The 24119-nt window shown below is 42.8% G+C and overlaps 1 protein-coding gene and 1 long non-coding RNA gene across 2 annotated transcripts in view; one reads left to right on the forward strand and one right to left on the reverse strand.

Annotated features, from left to right (window-relative positions):
• MYO1F (myosin IF) overlaps positions 1-24119 on the reverse strand; it is a 167463-nt gene that overhangs the window by 114343 nt on the left and 29001 nt on the right. The window contains exons 2-4 of the mRNA XM_083179189.1: positions 10963-11100; positions 5599-5688; positions 3467-3561 (exon numbers count right to left, since the gene is read on the reverse strand). Of these exons, the coding sequence (XP_083035315.1) occupies positions 3467-3561; positions 5599-5688; positions 10963-11100 (323 nt within the window). The remainder of the gene's footprint in view (positions 1-3466; positions 3562-5598; positions 5689-10962; positions 11101-24119) is intronic.
• The window catches only part of LOC146067566 (uncharacterized), a 176923-nt gene that overhangs the window by 73249 nt on the left and 79555 nt on the right, over positions 1-24119 (forward strand). The gene's annotated exons all lie outside the window — the stretch shown is intronic.

The following is a 24119-nucleotide window of genomic DNA, read 5'->3' on the forward strand; positions in this document are numbered from 1 at the left end:
GGAAGTCGTGTGAACGACGAAACGCGTTGGGCTTAACTGTCGTTTATGGACATCCATCTATCATTTGAATATACAGATTGTTATACCATCAGTTCACAGTATCTGTAATTGGACCTTGTTTACAAACTGCTACGCTCCTGTGAGCAATTTTTTTAATAAATTGTTTTTTAACATTTGAATTGTACAGTCTAATTGTATAAGGTCTTTGTAGCGCACCCTGAATACCCCATTTTTCTCCATATATATATATATATATATATATATATATATATATATATATATATATATATATATATATATATATATATAGATGGGTTTCAAAATGGCACTCAGATGAACTTTTTAGTAGGTTCGGTGCAGGGTCCAATATGAGAAATTTAGAAGTAGCACTTACCCTGCCTTGCAGCGGGAAGGAGATAGACCAGCACTCAGTTTGAAATAGAAAAAAACGTGTATTCACAGCATTTACATAGTGGTTACAGCAAGGTTACAGCATGGTAGTAGTTGCATGACATCACAGCTGACCCGACAGCTGTTTCGAACTGGATCCTATCCAGATCTCTTCTGAAGAGATCTGGATGGGATCCAGTTCGAAACAGTTGTTGGGTCAGCTGTGATGTCATGCAACTACTACCATGCTGTAACCTTGCTGTAACCACTATGTAAATGCTGTGAATACACGTTTTTTTCTATTTCAAACTGAGTGCTGGTCTATCTCCTTCCCGCTGCAAGGCAGGGTAAGTGCTACTTCTATATATATATATATATATATATATATATATATATATATATATATATATATATATATATATATATATACTAAACATCGGCACTCACCTTTCCTAGTTTTGGGGGGCCCTATGGCTTGTGACCACATTATTATTTATTTTTATATGTATATAGCTAAACTACCACTATGGGGAATATATATGAACTGGTGCTTCTGTGTGGCATAATATATACTGGGGGCACTGCAGTATGTTTAATATACCTGTTATGCAGGGAGTATGTACATATTATACTATGTAATAACATTGCCTGCATATCTAACCGACAATTTTATTGGTACGGATCCCACAAGTTGCTTCCCCCAGCTTAATTTGTCTCTGGCAGTGAATACATGAGTACCACCAATATTTGTGCTGCTGCCAATAACATTTTGTTTACATGGCATTGTATAGTCATATACTCATGATTGTAAATTTTCAGATTTGGATGTAGCATTATCTTTCAATGATTTATATATGATATATGGGGGGGAAATGAAATAGGGTGAGAGAATCAGAAAGTGAGGGATTTGCTTTTGCAGTGTAAATGATTGCCGCTTTAAAAAAACCTTCTTCTTCTTACAAAATCTCTCACTTTCTGATTCTCTCACCCTATTACATTTCCCCCATGAGATCACAGTTGCATCAAGATTGCATTGGCCACATGATTCAACCGGTAATATGTGTATCTCTCCCTAAAATAATTAGCAAAGCTTAATATATGACCTCATCTAACACACAACTAGCTTAAACTGATTCCACTTTCATTGATATAATTTTGTTGATATCTTTATATCCATGTTCAGAGGGGATTGCAGTATATGGTATAGTCACAAGCATACAAGTAGTCACAACCTGGTTTCAGAATGTCTATGCCCACTACCAGAGAGTTTAGCAAGCCCTGAATGGGGACCATGGATGGAGTAAAGGTTTAATATTAAGGAACTTCAGAAATAAGTAACATCTGTTTGATAGACTTTTAATCTCTATCATCTTTTTATCAACAATTACTTTATTGAGGGACAAGTAATACCCCGTTCTCACTGCAGCCAAATTCCCGGGTCTAGCATGTCGACCTGGGAATTTGCCTTTTAACACGGGATTTTTGGCAGTGTGAACGGGTCGCATACCCGGATCTCATACACGGGTAAAACCCTTCTTTTTACCTGTGTCTGAGATCCGGGTATGCAGACACGGGTTGACCCATTCACACTGCCAAAAAACCAGTGTTAAAAGGAAAATTCCCGGGTAGAACTTCTTCACCCGGGAATTTGCCTTGCAGTGAGAACGGGACTCCAGCACGGCATTGAAATGCGGGGGAAAAGCTGTGTATTTCTCACTTGCAGTGAGAACACGGCATAATGGGAGTAAGCAAATTTAGGCAGATGGCATGTGTGCAGGAAACCTTTAGAAGTTTAAGATACAGTTGCTCTGGACTCTGAGGGTGGAATTCAATTGTTTGTCACTCCCCTATCTCCCATCTAAAGTAAAGGGAGATTGCGGGGATACCCAAATGATGTTTTTGATTGCGCTGATCGCGATCATTATGGTCGGATTTAGCCAAGCAGATCAGCTAAATTTGGCCACACTAATGAGCATGGTGTGAAAAGTCCTGTTTGGGGGTCAAACAGGTCACTTTTTGCTGACTAATGGAGAGCGCAAAATGCAATACTGGCACCAGAAGCCGATCCCACCCTAATGAAGCCACAATTGAATAGCCCGGCTGGGCACTATTTGGTGGCTGCTGGTGCGCTTACGTTTGAGAGTCAGGATGTTAGTTATAAAGAGTGGTGTTATAGGGGTAGATTATTTATTAAGCTCGTGAAGTGATAAAGTATCTGGTCTTTATCATCGACCAATCAGCTCCTACCTGTCATTTTTCTAACCAAGCCTGTAATTTCAGTTAGGAGCTGATTGGCCGGAGATAAAGTACTAGCCACATTATCACTTCACTGAGCTTAATAAATCTGCCCCATAGTCTCAGAATGGGTGCACAATGACTTTGTGGGCATACTTGAAAGAACATCTGAGAAGCTATTTTGCTTTAGGTTTTAATTTTTGGCCAATCTGTATTGCCTTTCTTACAAAAATTTTGGGAGCCAACAAAAGGGACTTGCGCGAGATGTATTAAACCTTGGTGAGAGATAAGTGGAGAGAAATAAAGTACAGAAGAATCATATTTTAGCTGTCATTTTACGAGTTGTGTGTGAAACTTTATTTCTCCCCACTTTGGGGGTGATTCAGGTTGGTTTGCAAAGCACATTTGTTTTGCTAATGGACAAAACCATGTGCACTGCAGATGGGGCTGATGTAAAATATGCAGAGAGTGTTAAATTTGGGTGAATACGTTTTTCTGTGCAGGGTAAATACTGGCTTCTTTATTTTTACACTGCAGTATAGATATCAGTTTGAAGTACAAACCCCACCCAAATCTATATCTCTCTGCACATGTTATATCAGCCCTTTTTGTAGATATTTGGATCTCAGTGTGAACACAAAAAGCCCCCCCCCACATTGTAAAAATAAATTATTTATGCGTACCCCAAAATAGGGCTGGTCTCACTACAGGGAGTTTGGCCTTGCTGCAGTGGCCATGGCCTCGGAGGAACAGGCTACCTTACACCAATACAATAGATCCCCACACAGTAATGCCCCTGCACTATTTTCAGCTATACACAGTAATGACTGCATGCCTTTACCTGATGATGACACACTGGTTCTCTCCATCAATAAGCATATTGCGATACATGTTGTCTGATAATGCATAGATATGTGGGGGATTCTCATACTGAGCCTGAGAAAAGAAATACATTTGCAACTTGTTAAATCTTTTTGTAATGCCATCTGACAAATAAAACCGATCACTATCAATGTATTTAATTATCAATTTAAGGGGCAGATGTATGTACTAAGCTCTAGGAAGTGATAAACTGGAGGTAAACTACCACCAGTCAGCTTCTGCCATTTGTTCAAACACAACCTATACCATGGCAGTTATGAGCTGATTGGCTGGTACTTTATCTTTCTCCAATGCTTATTATATATCACCCTAGGTATGCAGTGTCCACTGTTTTATTAGGACTAAATTGTGCTAACACTTTAGGAAATACTCATTAAAAATCAGAAAATTCCTCATTACTTCGACCAAGGGGTAAAATAACCAGGTTTATACATTCTACCCAAGTTTTACACCTGCACATATGGTCAGATTATTTAGAATGTGCACACACTGGGCTGTATCAGAAGATTGAAGCCGAGATTTTAGGTTTTGACTGACCATTCAGAGAATTGTAGGTGTGTGTGTGTGGGCAAGATTTCTCATATTTATTGGTGATTGTGAGTGGTGGTGCTCCACAAAGCACAGATCCATTGCCCCACAACCGCTGCATCTCGCATACAACAGGGGGGTAGGGAGGGTGGCTCCAGTGGAGTGTGAGCTCCAGGAGCCAATATCTGTACAAGGTGCCATGCAGTGCCAGCGCTAGCCACTCAGCAGTGGATACATAGCAGGGAGGTGCTCTCTCTGCTCTGCATCACACTGCATGATTAGGCAGCGGCACCATCAGCATGAAGCTCCCTCCCGACTCTCAACTCTCTGTGAAAACATCAGTGGCAACAGGGCTATTACTACTGTGGGCATTATTTATAAGGGGTGCTACTATGGTGGGCATTATGCATGAAGGCAGCTCAATGGTCTCTGCTGAAGGTCGCAGAGTCTACAGAGGCTGGAGCCGGCAGGCCAGCAGATGGTTGGTATTACTTATGGCATAATATATGAGGCACTTCTGGGGGCATAATGTTTGAGGCACTACTGGGGCATTATGAGTGAGCAACTACTGAGGGCATTGGGCCAGATGTACTAAGCTGGAAAAGTGATAAAATGGAGAGTGATAAACAGCCAGCCAATCAGCTCCTGCCTGTCATCTGACAGGCGGTGTTTGAAAAATGTCAGGTAGTAGCTGATTGGCTGGTGGTTTTTCATTCTCCATTTTATCACTTTTCAAGCTTAGTACATCTCAGCCATTATGAGCAAATGACACTACTAAGGGCAATATAAGCGAGATACACTTCTGGGGACATTGTGAGCGAGTGGCACTACTAAGGGCAATATAAGCGAGAGACACTTCTGGGGGCATTATGAGTGAGTGGCACTACAGTGTGCATTATGTGGAAGTGGCACTAAAATACCATGGGGGAGGGTGCAAAGAGGGAGGCTATGACATGAGCTTGCTCCGGGTGCTATGGTTCCACGCTACACCTCAGTTTACAGGATGCTTAGATTGGCAGCCTACAACCCCACCATCAGAGCATCCTCTGGACCCTGTAAACATACTGACTGCAGTATATACAGTGCACAGGAGCATCCAGAGGATGCCCTGGGCAGTGCTGTTCTTACCAGTGCTGGTGGGCCCACCCCTTCCACATTATGATGTCATGTACTCCAGTAAATGAATGACAAAACACCCTCTAAGTATTTGCCTTGGTTCCTCTGAAGCAGGTATTCCTGACCTCGGTCTTAAGGGCACACTAAGAGTCAAGGTTTTAGTGATGGCCAGGCTTGAGCAAAGGTGGCTTAAGCAGTATCTCAGTTATTTTGATTCAGCCATATGTGCTGAAGCCTGGATATCACTAAAATCTGCATTGAGTGGTCCCTGAGGCCCATGGTTTGGAATGTCTGTTATAGAGGTAGCGCCATCCCGACTGTTCTGCATAAACTTTTATAAATACCATCACCAAATTCACATGGAAGAAGCACAGATTCTGGATATATATAACTATATACACAACATACACGCACAGAACACATAACATAGAAGATTGAATGACTTACAGCTCCTTGATACAGTTCCACTTCCCGGTCTGTGAAATAGGGCATTTGTTTGAAGGGATTAACAGAGATTAATACAGAACCTATATATGTCTGACAGAAGAGTAAAGGAAACATACAATGGATAGACATATACAATGCATTTGGATATAGTAACAAATACTTAAAATGTATAAAAAAGATAAGAGAGATATATGGGAATTACTGTCCTGACTGTCCATCTACACAATGATTTTATCTTCTTGTACACATCACTTGGAAATAAAGTGTTGGATTTTTACATTAGATGTAAGTCTGTCTTGGTCATGAGGGAAGGACTTATTTGAGACTTCTGAACTTCTTTTTGAAATGTTTGGGAATGCCATTGAAACTAGATTATTCCTGAGCTATACCAATCTCTACATGGTAGGATTTAAGTCGCAGACAATCCTTGTTATTTATTATTAATGTCATACTTAGGGGATCATGTAAAGTTGAATGTATGAGTGTTTTTTTGTAAAATATATATTACAATAATTGATGTGCGCATAATGACTTTTTTTTTTGCTTGCTTCTATACACAAATTCGGTGACTCAATCTGAGATAGATTGGGCAATTCTCCATTCTGGAGATAATTGTCTGAATAAATCAATGATGTATGGGCACCTATTGGCAATCATGATCAAAAGGTGATTGGAAACACCAGATCAGATTTTTAAACATGTTACAGAGGTATCACAGCCCCAAACCCCCCCCCAAAAGCTGGCCTGAACACTCCAAATTCATACTGCTTAAGAGTGGGGATGTACTGATCTGGACCGATTTGCTCATATGGTCTTAAGGTGCACACACGCGGAACAATGTTGATAAAGATCCAACATCATTACTGACGGTTTCAAATCGTTCATCTGGCATACACTCAAACAATTATTTGAAACACTTCACAAAAGATTTGTCTATGTTCTTTCTGCATGCATGAAAGATCATAGACCAATCTTAATGATCAGAGGGTATGTGCATTTTAAACGATACACGTAACGATTTGACCAATTGGTTGTTCTTATCGATCAGGAATGCCCACATCTTGTTTCAAATCTTTCCATGTGTATGCACCTTTAGTGACCGGAGAATACAGCCTTAAAGTGGAAGTGTCCTTATATGGACTTGATCAATATATGAGGCATCGAAAACTCATTCATGTTTTTTATGTGTGTGCACACTGATACTTATTGATTTTATGATTATGTGTGGGTAATAAATTATTATATAGTACCATCTGAATTTGATTCCTCCATGTCAGCCTTATTCTAGATTATGGGTGAGATGTAATAGGGTACGATTTTTAAGTAAAACATGGACAAATGTTTTCCAAAAAGCACGCATTTGATTGGGTGCGAATTGTGCTAATATACGCACATTTCCACCTTTCAACAAAAACACACCCTATTACATCTCGCCCTATATATTAGCGCAGATATGGTATTGAATATTTTCTTCTGTTTCAATTTGAGATGCTTTACAGGCATATTTTATATCTGCAGCTCAATTACATAGTTTGCCATACTAGTGCAATAGCATCATTTTTTATTAACACATAACTAGCGCCTAAATATTCCGGAGTGAGTCATTTATGCACAAACCTGTCAGTCACTAGTGCATGTTGTGTTAGCTGATGTACAGTATGTCAGAGATGAATATCTTTTGAGATATGCAAAACAGAAGCAAATACTTCATCATCACGCCTGAGTGCAGATACTGACACAGACATGAATGGCACAGTGTGATATAGCATTTTAAAGCACTGATAAATGTAAAAAGAAATATATACATTATGTTGCCATATAGTTGTACTTTAGTGCTGGATGTGTCATTGTCATAAATAACCATAGCTGTATCAGGCTACCTCTTCCTTCCTCCCTTGTCTTTCTCTTGTCCATTTAAGGACTCTCTTTGTATAAACCACAGCTTCTCTCTTCTACTTCTCCCTCCCACACAAAGCAGAGCTGCTAATTAGCACAGCGCACATCCTACTGCTAGGGAACGATATATTTGCTGATACAACTAAGATGTTGATGTAAGATATGCATGAACAAAATGGTTAAAATGAAAACATTGTTATATACTCTCTAGATTGTGAACTCTAATGAACATGAAGCTCTCTACCACATGTCTCATGTCTGTACATTCGACATTGACTTGATTGGCCAGATGTAACGCGTTGTAAGTCCAAAATCATGTCTTGAAAATGATTGCCCCTTTAAACCGGCATCCTGTACAGCCCCCGGACATCTGGTCTCATGTGTCATTATTCTGTTGTATCTGTAGGATTTGATACAGTGACTGACCAATGCTGAAGAGTTTTGCACACCCTAGAATAGATGATCATGGTTAAATAGCCATTTAAGCCTGCCAACAGCCTTTTGGGAAGCTACTGGGGATCAGTATGCAATATGATGCTGAGAGCCAGTACATCTCTAGAAATGACAGCTACACTGGTGATTGGTTGCCTATGGAGCTCCTTCATTCATGAACTAGGTTTAATTGGATAAATGCATTAGAAACAATCAGCTTCTGCTTCCAGCAGATACCGTGAAATTATGGGTAGAGCCAGTGGCATAACAATAGCCGCCACAGAGCCGGCGGTGGCTTGGAGGAACTGGGTAAGTGTGGGCACCTGGTTTCTGTGGGGTCTATTGCTGCTTCGCTGCTGGGACCTGCAGATCAACCTGTCTGAGGTTCTGGCGCTGCTCCTGCTGCTATTAAAAATACCCCTTACAAAATGGCTGCCCTCTCACAGCAGACATTTATTGAGGATGCTAGAGGAAGCATCGGTAGCAGGAGGAGCGCCAGGACCGCAGACAAGTAGATCTATAGGACCCGGCTACAGACCCTGCAGTGGGGGCAGATGGAGTTTAGGCAGGGCTGGGGGTCTTTCCTGAGAGGGACCCACTCATCCCTGACTATTTCTGAGGTGCATGGAAAGATGCTACATTTACTATATTTTGCCAGGAACTCAGCTGCTATTCCAAATATAGAAACAGGAATAGTTAAATTCTACAAACTATGGGGAAACTACATAGATTCAATGCCAAATCTTTAGCATTTTTGATGACACAGAGTGGGCGCTACACAGACAATTACTTAACCCCATTTAAACTAACATTAGTTGCTGGTTTAGGTACTAATCAACATGATGTAGATACTTAATATTGCTCAAATGCTCCCTGTCCCCCTCCCTCCCTCATGTGTCTTCCCCTTGTATGTCTATATGTCATCGATGGCCTAAGATACTTACAAGCTACCTTTGTATGTGGCAGTCAGTTGCAGAAGTTCTGCTGGAGAAGTTGCTATAGGCAATACTGATGCATTTGCTCTGCTCATATACTCGGTTTGGAAAATTAGTTCCCGTAGAGATTAGAAGCCCCATGTATGTTCAGAAAAGCAGCGAAATGTACCACCAAAGGAAGTAGATCAGCCTCACAGGGTGTTACTCGATTTTCTATCTGGTCCAAGTACTAAACGTGTTCTTTAATAAGACTTAAGGTGTGATAGAATTAAAAAGTATAGGTGAAGTAAGAAGATTACAGTTTTAATGAAGTGCTGTTTCAAAACAACATTATTGTCTTTTAGTTATAGGGTTCTACTCTACACAGACTCTGCAGTACTGTACATATAATAACATTTGAGGTGGGAGTATTACAACATGCTGTATTCTGACTATATCATAGTTGCCTAACCTCCTGCATTCTGCAGGAGACTCCCTGAAATAGCATCAATCTCCCTCTCTCTCTCATTACTCTAGTAATCTACCTCATTTCACCTAGCCCATATTACACTGTTACATTTTTTGGGAAAAAAATAATGAGAGATAGATACATTTCCATTGAATCATCAGCACCATTTCCCAGCACTTTAACAAGTATACTAGCTCTTACTAACTTCTTTGGAGCTCATCTACATTCGTATACAGTATAAGTAATTTAAAAATGATTCCTCTCAGATGTAGCAGTACACACCCATGCTTCTAGGTGTCACGTTCACAATCTCTTTTCACAATCTCTCCATATATGGAACTAGACACGCCCTTTGGTTGGAGCATGACACGCCCCCTCAATGGGGCACTGTGCAAAATTCTATTACCAGTTTTCAAAAGTAGGCAAGTATGGACTATATAAAGAGCTAATGTGGCTCTGTAGAGTGATTGTATCATGTGACTCAAGAGGACTGCTTCTGAAGATCATCTTGTATGCTGTGAAATGACCCAAGCACCAATTTAGCAACTGGGCTTGTCTTTTTCAAGACATTTGAACAATAAACAACTTGCATTCAAAAGTCTGCATCTATTATATTCTGTAAATGAGAAGAATAGCACCACATACTATTCTATTCTCCAGCTTTTCTGATTGGGTATGGATCATATGGTCGACCTAAAGATGGTCAACAGTCATTAGGTTGACACCACTAGGTCGACATACTGCAAGGTCGACATGGGTCTAGGTCGACATGGGACAAGTTAGACAGGTCATTATGGTCATCAAGCATTATGTCGGGTTTTTTTTACCCGAATGTCAACACAGTCGACATGGACACATGATTAAGTGCACCACATACCCTCGCATGGCTCATTGCGCTCGCCATGCTTTGGGCACAGTGCCTCGCTGCGCTCGGCACACTATTTTATTCTCCCACCATGCCCTAGTGGATGGTAGGGCATGAAATACTGCTTGTCAACATAATGCTTTTGTCGACCGAATAACTGTTGACTATCTTTAGGTCGACCAACTGACCGTAACCCTTCTGATTGTACCCAATGTCTACAAGCATAAACTCTCTCCACGCTAACATGCAGACTATTCCACATTGGTTCTAGGTGAATGTGTTGGAGCCTGGTTGGAACAAGTGGATCCAGTTACTCTTGCAGTAGCCTGACTCAGGGTGGCAGCGAGTTACCCACCCACTATGCAAAGGACATAGGCAGTTACTGATGGTAACTTAGGAATGGTGATATAAGCACATTCTAAATTTTCAGAGGGGAAGTAACCACCTACTGTATATTGTATGTTTTGTCCTTGTTTTATTGCATTGATGCATGAAAGATAGGTTTCTGGAAAACGTTAGAAGGTTTATTGAATCTGTTTACAGAGTTACATATTGACTAAGTAATAGTCACTTTAGCTGTACTCATTGTAAGAAGGGTAAACTGATCAGGAAGGAATGCATATACTATTTTCATTTTGGTAAATGAAACCTGCTACAATGTAAACCTCAATCCCAGTTGACCTAACATAACAAGAATAAATAAATACCAGCTGCTAACACCATGATAAGTAAGATAATATAAGGTAATCCTACAAACCCAACTGCTCAATTAAGTACTAGGAGGATACAAAAATGTAGTCATCCATGAATCTTTTCTTGAGGTTCTCCACTATGGCATCCTCTGTGATTTTGGATAGAAGCACCATGTCATCAACTCCGCTCTGCCGGACATTTTGGCTCTGCCAATGATACTTTTCTTTACTACCCTAGAAAAACAGAGACAATAGAAATATGGTGAAATATCCTGAAACATGTTGTGTAACATACAGTATGGTGCAAGTTACATCAGTGAGGGATACATTCAGTAATCAATGTGAGCAGTGTAAATACTGCATCAGTGCTATTGTGCAGCTATGCTCTGTGGTTAACGCCTTGTTTCTTCCATTCTGATTTCTTGCTGATCAAAACCTCTCCTGTCACCTGATTGCCTGTTGGCCTGCTTATTACTGAGGCTCAAGTCATTTCTCGTTCTTATGGGGGTTTTTCCCCAAACATAAAGAGCCATTGTTTACAGGTAGTATAGTTGGTAATTATAGTATCATACCTGTTGCTCATCAATCCAGTGTAAGGTAATATGCAAGGAAGTGAAGAACTAATCACAATCGCAGACAAAATAAAGTAAGGCAGTGGATAAGGAGAAGAATTAATAAAATTGTGCATAAGCAGTGTTACTACAGCAACTGTGTGCATTATGTATAAGCAATATTATCTATCTATCTATCTATCTATCGCTACTACTGTGGGCATATGCAGGAGTACTCGGGGCATAATATGTAGCATAATGTGTGTCATATGGGCATTACGGTGTGCTGCATACTGTGTAAGAGGCATTACGTTGTGTGGCATAATGTATAATGGGCATTATGGTGTTATTGGTACTTAAATGTGGCCATGCCCCTTCCCCATGAAGCCACGCTTCTATATTTTTGATGCACGCACTGTCCCTGTTTTGTCTATCGGAGTAGAGGCACCAATTCCCTTTCTGGCACAGGGCCTAAAATGTCTAGTAATGGCACTGGTGCTGTGTAATGTGAATAAGATTGTACTACTGTGTGGCATAATTTGGAATGGGAGTACTATTGTGTGGCCATGCCCCTTCCTTGTGAGACCACACACCTTTGTTTTGGTGTGTGCTGTCCCTATTTAAAGTATGAGAGGACTTAAATTTATAGTTTGCAGGGGGGTGAGGGGGGCTGAACACCCTAGCACTGGCCCTGCGAGGGGACGCTGTGCAATTTTCTAGTGTCCATGTTGACTGTGTCGACATTCAGGACAAAAAAGTGAAAAACTCCATGTCGACATTTTGACTGTCAACCTTCCCCATGTTGACTTAATGCTTGTGTCGGCCTAATGACCTGTCGACATAACCCATGTTGACCTTCATGCTTGTCGACCTTCATGCTTGATGACCTTTAGTTATGTCGATCTTCCTGCATGTCGACCTTCAGAGGTCGACCTAATGCTTGTAGGCCTACTGTATGTCTATCCAATGATCCCATTCCAGTAGTAGAAGAGCAGAATGTGGACTCTGGGACTATAGCCTAATTTGGGTAGGGTTGTTTAGTATGCTCTATGTGCAGCAAACCTCTTGATATATTCTATACGATTTTATGTAGCATACATTGCATGAGTTCCATCTGGTCATGCCCAATATTCAGGTTTGTGTGATTTTGGGGGTGATTTACAGTAACAAACCTTTGAGAGAGATCAAATGGAGAAGTTGCCCAAAAGCAACCAATCAAATTCTGTTTTTTCACCGGTTGTGCTCGATAAATTACAGGAGTTGATTGGTTTCTTTGGGCAACTGCTCTTCTTTAGATCTCTCCAAAGCTTGATACATCTCCCCAATATGACCCTTGCAGGCAGCAGGATAGGCAGTGTTATAATGTGCACCAGTACTATAACAGTGGGTTTGCTAAGATGTAAAGAAATGCAGACCTGGACAAAGACTCATACACTGTAGCTCTGCACTATGCGGGTTATTCTAGTTCACTCTTTCTGACAAAATCCTTCTTAGATGGACAAAACCATGTGCACTGCAGGTGGGGCAGATGTAACTTGTGCAGAGAGAATTAGATTTGGGTGGGGTTTTACTTCAAAGTGAGATCTATATTGCAGTGTAAAAATAAAGCAGCCAGTATTTACCCTGCACAGAAACAAAATAACTTACCCAAATCTAATTCTCTCTGCACATGTTACATCTGCCCCACCTGCAGTGCACATGGTTTTGTCCATCTAAGAAGGATTTTGTCAGAAAGAGTGAACTAGAATAAGGCCCTATATCATTTGCAGGCGGTATGGGGCAAACGTGAATAGTGGATAATGATGATAGTCCCCATGCAAGAGCAAATCACTTGTGATTGGCTCTTTGTGGATGCCCAGCTTATGCTGCTTATGTCTGCTGTACACCAATCAGTCAGCGTGCAGTAGCCATGTGATGGGGAGTGTTTTATACTGTTTTAGCAGCTTTATTGATGCCTAACAGAAGTGTCTGTGGTGTAGGCCTGATTGGTGGATAATATGAAACTGTTGCTGATTTCCACTCATCTTACATGGTGGCTTACCCATGTATTTGCACATATATGTAACCAAGATCCCTGAATCATACTGACAGGTGATTTTTAAATCTGGTTACTGGTGTTATCTCAGTACTACCACTGAGTGATATCACTAAACTGAAAGGGCATCTGCCAGTAGAAAAACCCTTAATCAATTTTATTTCTCTTCTCTGAACCTTCTCAGGTTCCAATATGTTCTTTTTATGTAGGGGTGGCCAGAACTGTCCACTATATTCAGGATGTGTCCGTACCAATGCTTTATTACAGTAAGTGGCAAAGTGACACTATCTTCCCTAGCCTATATGCCCCTTTTTGTACATGCCAATACCTAATTTGCCTTCACTGATGCTCCTTGACATTGGGCAGTGCCGCTAAGTCTACTGTCAATCAGCACCCACACATCCTTCTTCATTGAGATAATTCCCCTATATTTGTCCCCATTTAATTTGATCGATCACACCAGATTGTTTCTGCTCAAAAACTTCAAAACCTTACATTTAGCAATATTGAACCTCAAATTCCATCTTTCTGTAGAGAGATTACATCCTGATCTGATTGAACTAGTTCAGTGTCATCTGCAAAAATGGACACTTTGGTCATTAGATCATAGCATAGCTCATTAAAAAATATATTGAAAGAAGTGGCCCTAGCACAGACCCTGAAAACTTTAGCAGTGCGGAAGTAGAAGGAAGTGTGACTTACTGTCCTGCTTTGTGTTTCATTCCTATTTTGCCCATTGTGGTTGAACCCCTCCTTATAAACATCACAGAAGTCTAAAGGCCAGATGTACTAAGCTTTAAAAGTGATAGAATGGAGAGTGATAAATAACCAGCCAATCAGCTCCTACCTGCCATGCTACAGACTGGGTTTGAAAAATGACAGGTAGGAGCTGATTGGCTGGTTGTTTATCACTCTCCACTTTATCACTTTTTGAAGCTTGATACATCTGGCCCTAAAGATGGGTACACACTAACTGGGAGACATACAGATGACCATTGGACAGAAAACTGATGCAGGTATCCAGAAGGAGGTAATCCCCACAGGGGGCAGGCAAGTACATTACCCTCCCCATTCCCCTCCCTTCCAGCAGCCTAACCCTCCCTCCCCATAGTCTGACTCTATCCCTTCCCTCTAAGTGCCTAACCCTATCCCAACTTCATTGTAACCTAACCCTAATCCTAACCCCCACAGGCTAAACCTAATCCCCCCACTAGTGCCTAAAGCTAATCCTCACAAAACAACCTTACCAGATAGCTGAGATACCATATAAACTATAATAGATTATAAATAGATCTCTATATTTAAGGTTGGACAAATCCAGGTCACCAAGAAAAAGGCAAATGAAGACTTAGTTACATTAGCCCTAGTACTGCCGACAGACTGTAGATAGCAGATGTATCTGGAATATACTGCAACAGAGCATTTTCTAAGTCCTCTATTTGCGGCTGTGTGCGGTGCACTTCATCAGTACCCAGGTGTGAAGACAGGATACAAAAATTTTCTGTCTCCACAAATCTTTTGTAGCGGTGAAACTTTGTACTGCTGAGTCTGACCTCAGCAGTGCTACTTGCGTGACTATGGGCTCACACATGTGCAACCTCCAACTAAAGGAGATAGACAGTGCAACCTAGAATTCTTTCCATAGGGAAAGAGCAATGTTCAAGAACAAATGGCACCTGGAGATGTGGCATTTTCCTGTAGACAAGCTCTAAATATATTGTAGTTTTGCAGCAGACCAGTTCGGCAGTGAAAGGCAGCAAGGAGATATCCATGAAATGAATAAATGATAGGAACCAATTCTCTGAAATTTTGCGCTCACAGTTAATCATTATGAATTGCTATCATTATGTTGCAATGTATAAATGCACTAAAATGCAAAGATCCAGATACAGTGGCATAAAAAAACATTCGGGAGCTGGTTTTCCACATACTCGCCTACCCCGGAATGGTGGGCTACCCTCCCGAATACGCCTGGACCCCCCCCCCCCCCCCACATTCACCACCCCACATCCACCTCTTTTGCCGGTCAAATACCTTCAGGGAGGAGGAAGGGTTGAAATTATGCAAATTGCACCATTGTAGCCCTACCCACTCTGAGTAGACCCACAAATCACAGCATTTACTATAATGGAGGCGGGGCTCGGGGACTCCAGGCTCTGTCCCTGTCCCCAGAAGTGCAGTAAAGAAAAAAAGATGTAGACAAGTATAATTTAACAGCTAGTGATATGATCACTTGTTACTTATTATTATTATTATTCTTTGTTTCTATGGCACCACAAGGGATCCACAGCACCCAATTACAGTGTATATAAATGAATAAGCAAAACAGTAATGTACAGTTGAATACAATAGAGGACAAGTACAGGATACATAAATACAGCTGCATCAGCAGAGGACACTGGAATAAGTATCAGCGTGGCAGAAAACCACAGGATTTGGTGCCATCAAAGATAGTTTAACCTCTTCGGTAGTATGCCGAATGCTGCATGCACGGGCTCTCCCGAGAAATTTCCAGGCATGCCACTGATTGGTAGGTGTGTGCCAGAGGCTCTTCCAGCTGCACACCACTGGCGCACACACATCCTTTGCATTGCCCCTCCCCCGTCCATACCTGCATACTTTTGTGGCGATCATACGCCAGATTGCCGGGGCTCTCCTGTGGCTACCCCCCCCCCCTCTGATGCAAGGTTCCACTGCCCTGCTCGGGAAGATTGGGGCTGCTCGTGAGTCCTCGTGTATTTGGGCGCCTGAACACGAGCGCCCGAACACAGACACATGCATTGTCCCTAACAGTGAAAAAAACAATGACCCCCACAGGGGAAAAAAACGCACGTGAGCTCCCATTCACCAGAGCTTCCATCCCCAGCCCCTGGAGAAGAGGAGCCTCATGGATGGGAGGAGGACAAGGGATGAGGAGGATGAGGGAGGTGGAGATGAAAGTGGCAGGAGCGCCGGGTACCACAACTGCGGCCCCTAGCATGGTGATAGAGGGCGCAGGAGCACCAAGTGTCTCAGGCGCCACCGCAACCGCGCCCCCCAGCCTGACCCTCGGGCACTGCAACACAATCCCGGCCAGCAGGATTCCCAGTCGCGGCTGCTACACCCAGACCCCAGAATCTCGGCCCGCGCAAGATAGGGACTCCTGGTCTGTGGTCCCCAGCTGAAATGTCCTCCAGTGGGGGAAGAGGCCAGCTGCCCCCGGCTCCACGGTGAACCTGGCGGTGCCCCCCCCCCCCGAGAAGCCCCAAGGAGGAGGTATGGCTTTAGTATTGGGGGGAAGCGGCGGTGGACCTCGACGCATAGAGGGCCCAACTCTGGCCCTTGGCCTCACTGACTCTACACCCCTCCACCCGGCCTCACTGACTCTCCCTCCCCACACATGCTGGCTCTCCCTCCAGCTGTGGCTCCAAACAGGGCCCGTGACATGTTGACCCCCCCAGCCCCAAAGTAGGACATCCATGTTGGCTGACTCCTGTGGGTACTGTAGGGGAAAAGGTCTGTTGAGCCTCTCTACTACTGCCTGTGAGAAGCATGATTAAGATGGCGCTGCAAATTGCTGCCTAGGAACTGTGCCACTCAGCTATATGTACCTCCATGTTTCCCCCATCTCGTACAGTGCATAGCAACCTAAAACTGTACTGTCTCTGCTTAACTGTTACCTACCTGGCTGTTGCATTGACCAGTGGCACCACTGATGGCTGCCTAGGCACTGTGCAGCTCAGCGAATATATGAATTTATCATCTTTAATCCCCAGGGTACATCTAGCATATAACTGTGTTATGTATATCTGTACTGTCACTGTTTAACTTTTACCTAACCGGCTGTTGCACAGCAATCCAAATCTAATTCCTAGTATACACAAGAATACCTGGCCAATAAAGCTGATTCTGCATAGGATGGAACAGCAGGGGTATGGCATACAAGTGTAAAGTAAACTAATACCCCTTTCACATCGCACCTAATTACTGGGTACAAGCCAATTTCTTGCCGGTTCGACCCTGTAATTAGTGCCAAGTGAAAGGGGTTGCCATTACAGCTAACTGGTAGCAACACGGCATTCCGAACCGGGTAAAAAGCAGCGTTCTTACCGGTTCGTTGCCATGTTGCTGTGCAGTGTGAACAGGTTCATCTGGTTGAGCGACCCGTTTCCCATTCACACTATGGAGGAGGCAGCGTTTGGAGCAGCGCCAGTTCTAACCACTGCCTCCTCCCCCGCTCTCGATGACGCACCGACAATATTGCCGGTTTGCAGAGGTGATCTGAACAGAACGAACATACATGATTACCCCGGGACCGAACCGTTTCAAAGTCCCGGTGCAAACCTGCATTTGCGATCTGAAAGTGGTATAACTGAGGAGAAATATATAGCAAGACTGTCTTTGACATTGTTGAAATCCATATTATGAAACAAATTAACTAACTGGAAATAAGTTACATTTGGCAAATAAGTTGCTACATGTGTCTAGAAGCAAAACTAGAATTCAGCCCTGAATGAAACTACTGGTCTGTGTGACATATGAAGTTTAAGAATATAAAAGGGACACATCCAATAAATAGTGCAATGTATATACTGCATCTGTACACAGTAAATACAATACCCTACAACAGACTCTTATAAGTACACAGACATTTCTACTAAAGGAATAACACCTAACACAGCATTGAAGCATTTCATCATTTAGTTTGAATACATGTATGCTCAGATAGTAGGCACTTATTAATGCATGGTCGCCCCTAATCTTGGAGATTTGAACCCCTCAATGGGGGCTGAATAATAGAAATAGCAGCTCACAGAGATTGATATTAATATCTTTATTATCACAAATGTATTTTCTTTTCAGCACACAGATCTGCACAGCAGTGGCGTAAGTCCGCTCCAGTTGCCCGGAGGCAAGATATATATTGGTACCCCCCCCCCCCCCCCAACACACACACAACCCTATATAACCTTATATAAAAATATATTTCTGTTCAGAAATATAGATAGATAGATAACACATATATTTCAGAACTCAGCCACAGAAGCAATATCGTTGGCTATTAAATAATTGATTTAAACTTCCAGGGGGAGGAGAGGTGGCCCCTTGGAAACAGGAGCCCGGCGGCAGATGACTCCATTGCCTCCCAGAGTTCTACCTCTGCTGCACAGCGTTGTGCCAGTGATGTGTCAGGGCCTCTCTGGTGAGAATCGCTATACCCCTTACACACAGAGCAATGTTGGGTCATTTTCTAAGCAATGTAGTAAAGGAAGTCAGATCGCTTAGAAAATTACCTGAAATCGCCCCGTGTGTAGGCCCTATTACACATTCTATAAATTTTAATAAATTGTTATATACGTCGCTTTGATTAGCCCAGCTTTAGGGCATTTAATTTTCATTAAAGGAAATATACTGTATATACATATCCCAGTAACAATAAAACATATGCAATACTGTATTTGGAAAGATTTTAAATGAAATGACAATGAAGGAACAAAATTATTTTTTGGAAGGATAAACTGAAATAAACTGGTTCTCTTTTCTCCTTAATGTGACTTTGATGTACTGTATATCTGAACCAGTGGGCAGCACCTATTAATACTTTTGCAACATATACGCATATGTCGACCTTATAATACTCTCCTCCCACCATAACACTTACTTTTTCCTTGTGTGGAAATTCCCTATATGTGATAATTAGTATTTTAACCATAATAACATTTATTTCCACTCAATTTTGACCTCACCATTTGCTTTTTTTTTAACCCCCAGGACTGATGCTGTCCTACAAATTTAAAAAAATACATACCACAAGTCTAAAGCCGGGTACACACTAGACAATTGTATTCATGAACAATATCACTAACGATTCTTACTGACCTCCCAGGCAAATGGTATTGCACATACACACTAACCAATATAATTTCATCCTGTCCCTGCTCCGTACACGCAGTCGATGACAATATAGTCAAATTGAGCTGCATGTACAGACGACAAAAGGCATTGTTTGTTAACGACCAGCTGAAGCGAGCATAGTTAACTATACTGAGCTTACACACTGGATCTTATTCAGGTCCGTTTGGCTGCCCACGCCACTGATGTTTTGTGTTTTCTGTGTATGCGCTTGGTGCGTGCATGCACCCAAACTTGTGAATACTGGGCGGGGGAGGGGGGTGGCACATTAGCATATAGGAAAGCCCAGCTTTCCCATGAGAATGCTGGTTCTGATTTGGGCCATTGCTTCAGACTCCTAAGTGCCACTGAATTGGTTTTGCATAGGAAAGTAAATTGTGTTGCAGGTGGTGTTGGGGGTGTGAGGTTGGGTTGGCTTTGGTGGTTTACAAGCATTCTGATGGACACTGACAGGAGGGGGCAATGAGGCAGTGACATGATAGGAGGGAGTCTGACTATGTTGTGCCTAGGGGCCTCACCACCATATTTGCCGAATACCACTGGGTGGGCTTCTCTGCATGTTTATGGAGCAGTGGGAAGCAGCTGAATTACAGTATATCGGTATTGAAGGGGAGGATTGCCGCCATAAGTGTTCACAGAAGCATCTTTTATGTTATAGTACAGTAGCTGGCCACTATATTTAAACTAATTCCATGAATTGATAGAAATCATTGACCCATGGATCTCTTCATATTTTACACAGGGGTAAGTGAGAGCTCTGCTTACTACTTAATGCACCATCTGATATTGTCTGGCTGGTATAACGAAAAGACAACTTTATCTATGGAATTAAAAAGGAAAGTGTTTCTTAAATGAACAGGATGTCCGCTCGTGGATAGATTAGGGAAATAACATCATTATTATGGAACTCACTGTGTAATGGCATCACTGTATGTGGGAGAGGATGGGGCGTGTGGCTATGTGAGATATGCTGTAATGCCACCATACTGTATGTAATGTTATTCTCTTCCCAGGCCACGTCTGAGCCACCTGAACATAATTGGCCCAGAGGTCACCGCTACACTGCGCCCACTAATGGATGGTGCCATGGTGCTAGTTCTTTTCTGGAAAGGACTGGGCGCTGAGCAGAGATATACAATATTTGATGTTCCATAAAGAAAATATCCCATATAAGGGTTTATCTTTAAAAATAGACAAAATTGTAGTACATGCAATAACAGGCAACCGCTTAAAATACAATGTAGTATCCACCATGTAGTGATCAACATTGTAGTGGCCACAATGCAATTAGTATTTTACTTACCAACATACAGAACAGACAAATTCTAGTGACCCCCTATACAATTCAGAGAGCATCATCCTGGCCAATATACAATACAGAGCGCATTTAACACTCTGCCATACAAAAACAGAGATTTTATAGACTGCCTTATTATATATAGACTAGAGCTCCATAGCCCACACTATGCAATGAAAGACAGAAATGATCACATTAACAAACTCTAAACAAAAAAAGTCGACTTTTTCAACGTCGACCTTACCCATGTCGACCTAATGACCCTGTTGACCTAACCCATGTTGACCTTAAGTCATGTCAACTTAACTGCATGTCGACCTTAAGTCTTGTTGACCTTCCTGCATGTCAATCTAATGGTGTTGACCTAAATCATCTTGTTGACCTACTTATTGGTAGAGATGTGCGGGCTCGGATTTCAGAGATCCGAGCCCCCACGGACGTCATCATTCCGAGCCCGATTCCGAGCAGCGCTCGGAGATTCCCGCCTGACTCGGTCCGTCCGCGTGATTAGAACGTCATCTCCCAGCGTCGGATTTCGCGAGGCTTTATAAGCAGCTGCCGCGCCCCGCCATCTTCACTCCAGTCAAGTAGTGGGTTGGGAGAGGGTGTGTTGGTGCTGCTGCTGGGGCTTAAACTTGAGCTTGACCTTGAGCTTTTGCAATCGCTGGTGCTGTCTCTCAGTGCTGCTGTGTAGTAGTCTAACTGTGTACTTGTAGTACTACTGTCTCCTCTGTGCGGTCTACCTCTGGTGTGCTGTGCTGCCTGTAATTGATTATTTTATTTGCTGGGGCTGTCTCCCTCAGTGCTGCTGTGTACTCTGTTCTCAGCTTAGGACAACAGTCTAACTGTGTACTTGTACAGTACTACTGTCTCCTCTGTGCGGTCTACCTCTGGTGACCTGTGCTGTAATTAATTATTTTATTTGTTAGGGCTGTCTCCCTCAGTGCTGCTGTGTACTATGTTCTCCTCTGCTTAGGAGAACAGTCTAACTGTGTGTACATGCCTGTAGTACTACTGTCTCCTCTGTGCTGGGGCATACCTCTGGTGCTGTGCTGTGCCATTTATTATATATATAATTATTATTAATTATATTAAATATAAATATATATAGTCCACTGGTGCTGCACTGCTGCCTGCACTGAATCTGCCAGTCTGGCGGTCTGTGGTCTGGGGCTCACTGGCTAATAAATAATTAAATACTGCCTGCCTAATAAATAATTAAATACTGCCGTATATCTCTACCTTTGTGGTCTGGGGCTCACTGGCTATACTGCCGTATGTACCGTCTGGTCTGGGGCTTACTGGCTAATAAATAATTAAATACTGCCGTATATCTCTACCTTTGTGGTCTGGGGCTCACTGGCTATACTGCCGTATGTACCGTCTGGTCTGGGGCTCACTGGCTAATAAATAATTAAATACTGCCTGCCTAATAAATAATTAAATACTGCCGTATATCTCTACCTTTGTGGTCTGGGGCTCACTGGCTATACTGCCGTATGTACCGTCTGGTCTGGGGCTCACTGGCTAATAAATAATTAAATACTGCCGTATATCTCTACCTTTGTGGTCTGGGGCTCACTGGCTATACTGCCATATGTACCGTCTGGTCTGGGGCTCACTGGCTAATAAATAATTAAATACTGCCGTATATCTCTACCTTTGTGGTCTGGGGCTTACTGGCTATACTGCCGTATGTACCGTCTGGTCTGGGGCTCACTGGCTAATAAATAATTAAATACTGCCATATATCTCTACCTTTGTGGTCTGGGGCTCACTGGCTATACTGCCGTATGTACCGTCTGGTCTGGGGCTCACTGGCTAATAAATAATTAAATACTGCCATATATCTCTACCTTTGTGGTCTGGGGCTCACTGGCTATACTGCCGTATGTACCGTCTGGTCTGGGGCTCACTGGCTAATAAATAATTAAATACTGCCTGCCTAATAAATAATTAAATACTGCCGTATATCTCTACCTTTGTGGTCTGGGGCTCACTGGCTATACTGCCGTATGTACCGTCTGGTCTGGGGCTCTCTGCCTAATACTGCCGTACCTGTGTGGTGTGTGGCTCACTGCCCAATACTGCCGTATCTACCCTCTGGTCTGGGGCTCTCTGCCTAATACTGCCGTACCTGTGTGGTGTGTGGCTCACTGCCCAATACTGCCGTATCTACCCTCTGGTCTGGGGCTCACTGCCTAAATACTGCTGTATATCATTATCTACCTGTCTGGTCTGGGGCTCTCTGCCTAATACTGCCGTACCTGTGTGGTGTGTGGCTCACTGCCCAATACTGCCGTATCTACCCTCTGGTCTGGGGCTCACTGCCTAAATACTGCCGTATATCATTATCTACCTGTCTGGTCTGGGGCTCTCTGCCTAATACTGCCGTACCTGTGTGGTGTGTGGCTCACTGCCCAATACTGCCGTATCTACCCTCTGGTCTGGGGCTCACTGCCTAAATACTGCCGTATATCATTATCTACCTGTCTGGTCTGGGGCTCTCTGCCTAATACTGCCGTACCTGTGTGGTGTGTGGCTCACTGCCCAATACTGCCGTATCTACCCTCTGGTCTGGGGCTCACTGCCTAAATACTGCCGTATATCATTATCTACCTGTCTGGTCTGGGGCTCTCTGCCTAATACTGCCGTACCTGTCTGGTGTGTGGCTCACTGCCCAATACTGCTGTATCTACCCTCTGGTCTGGGGCTCACTGCCTAAATACTGCCGTATATCATTATCTACCTGTCTGGTCTGGGGCTCTCTGCCTAATACTGCCGTACCTGTCTGGTGTGTGGCTCACTGCCTAATACTGCTGTATCTGTATAACTGCCTGCTGGTGCATACTCACTGACATATATAATTGCACTCCAGTGGTGCTGTTCAGTGACATAACTCCACAATAATAATGGAGATCCAAAATATGGAGGTTAACAAACAAAGGAAAGATGAAGATGCACTTCCTCATAGTTCTGAAGCTGCTGCCACTAGTCATGACATAGACGATGAAATGCCAACAACGTCGTCTGCCACGGCCGATGCCCAGTGTGAAAGCAGAGGGCATGTACAATTGAAACCAAACTTCCGTAAAAGGAATAAAATTATGAAATGTAAATCGTTGGAAGAGAAACTTAAACTTGGCAATATGCCATTTACGACACGGAGTGGCAAGGAACGGCTAAGGCCATGGCCTAACTTCATGACTAGTGGTGCAGCTTCAGATGACGAGGAAAGTCCTCCTCCGCTCTCCCCGCCCAATAGGAAATCAAAGAGAGTTAGGCTGACACCGACTCAAAAAAGTCTGAAAAAATTTCAGAAAAAAAAACAGAAAAAAATTCAGAAAATAAATCTGGAAAAAACTCATCCTTCTAAAGACATATCCCAAATCCCCACGGAGAGTCCGATGGTGGCGGTGGTTGTGATGCCGGACCTTCCCATCACTGTACGTGAAGAGGTGGCTCCTTCCACCATTTG

The sequence above is a fragment of the Crinia signifera genome, chromosome 1 (genome assembly GCF_055691185.1).
Source record: "Crinia signifera chromosome 1, ASM5569118v1, whole genome shotgun sequence".
NCBI classification, from domain to species: Eukaryota; Metazoa; Chordata; class Amphibia; order Anura; family Myobatrachidae; genus Crinia; species Crinia signifera.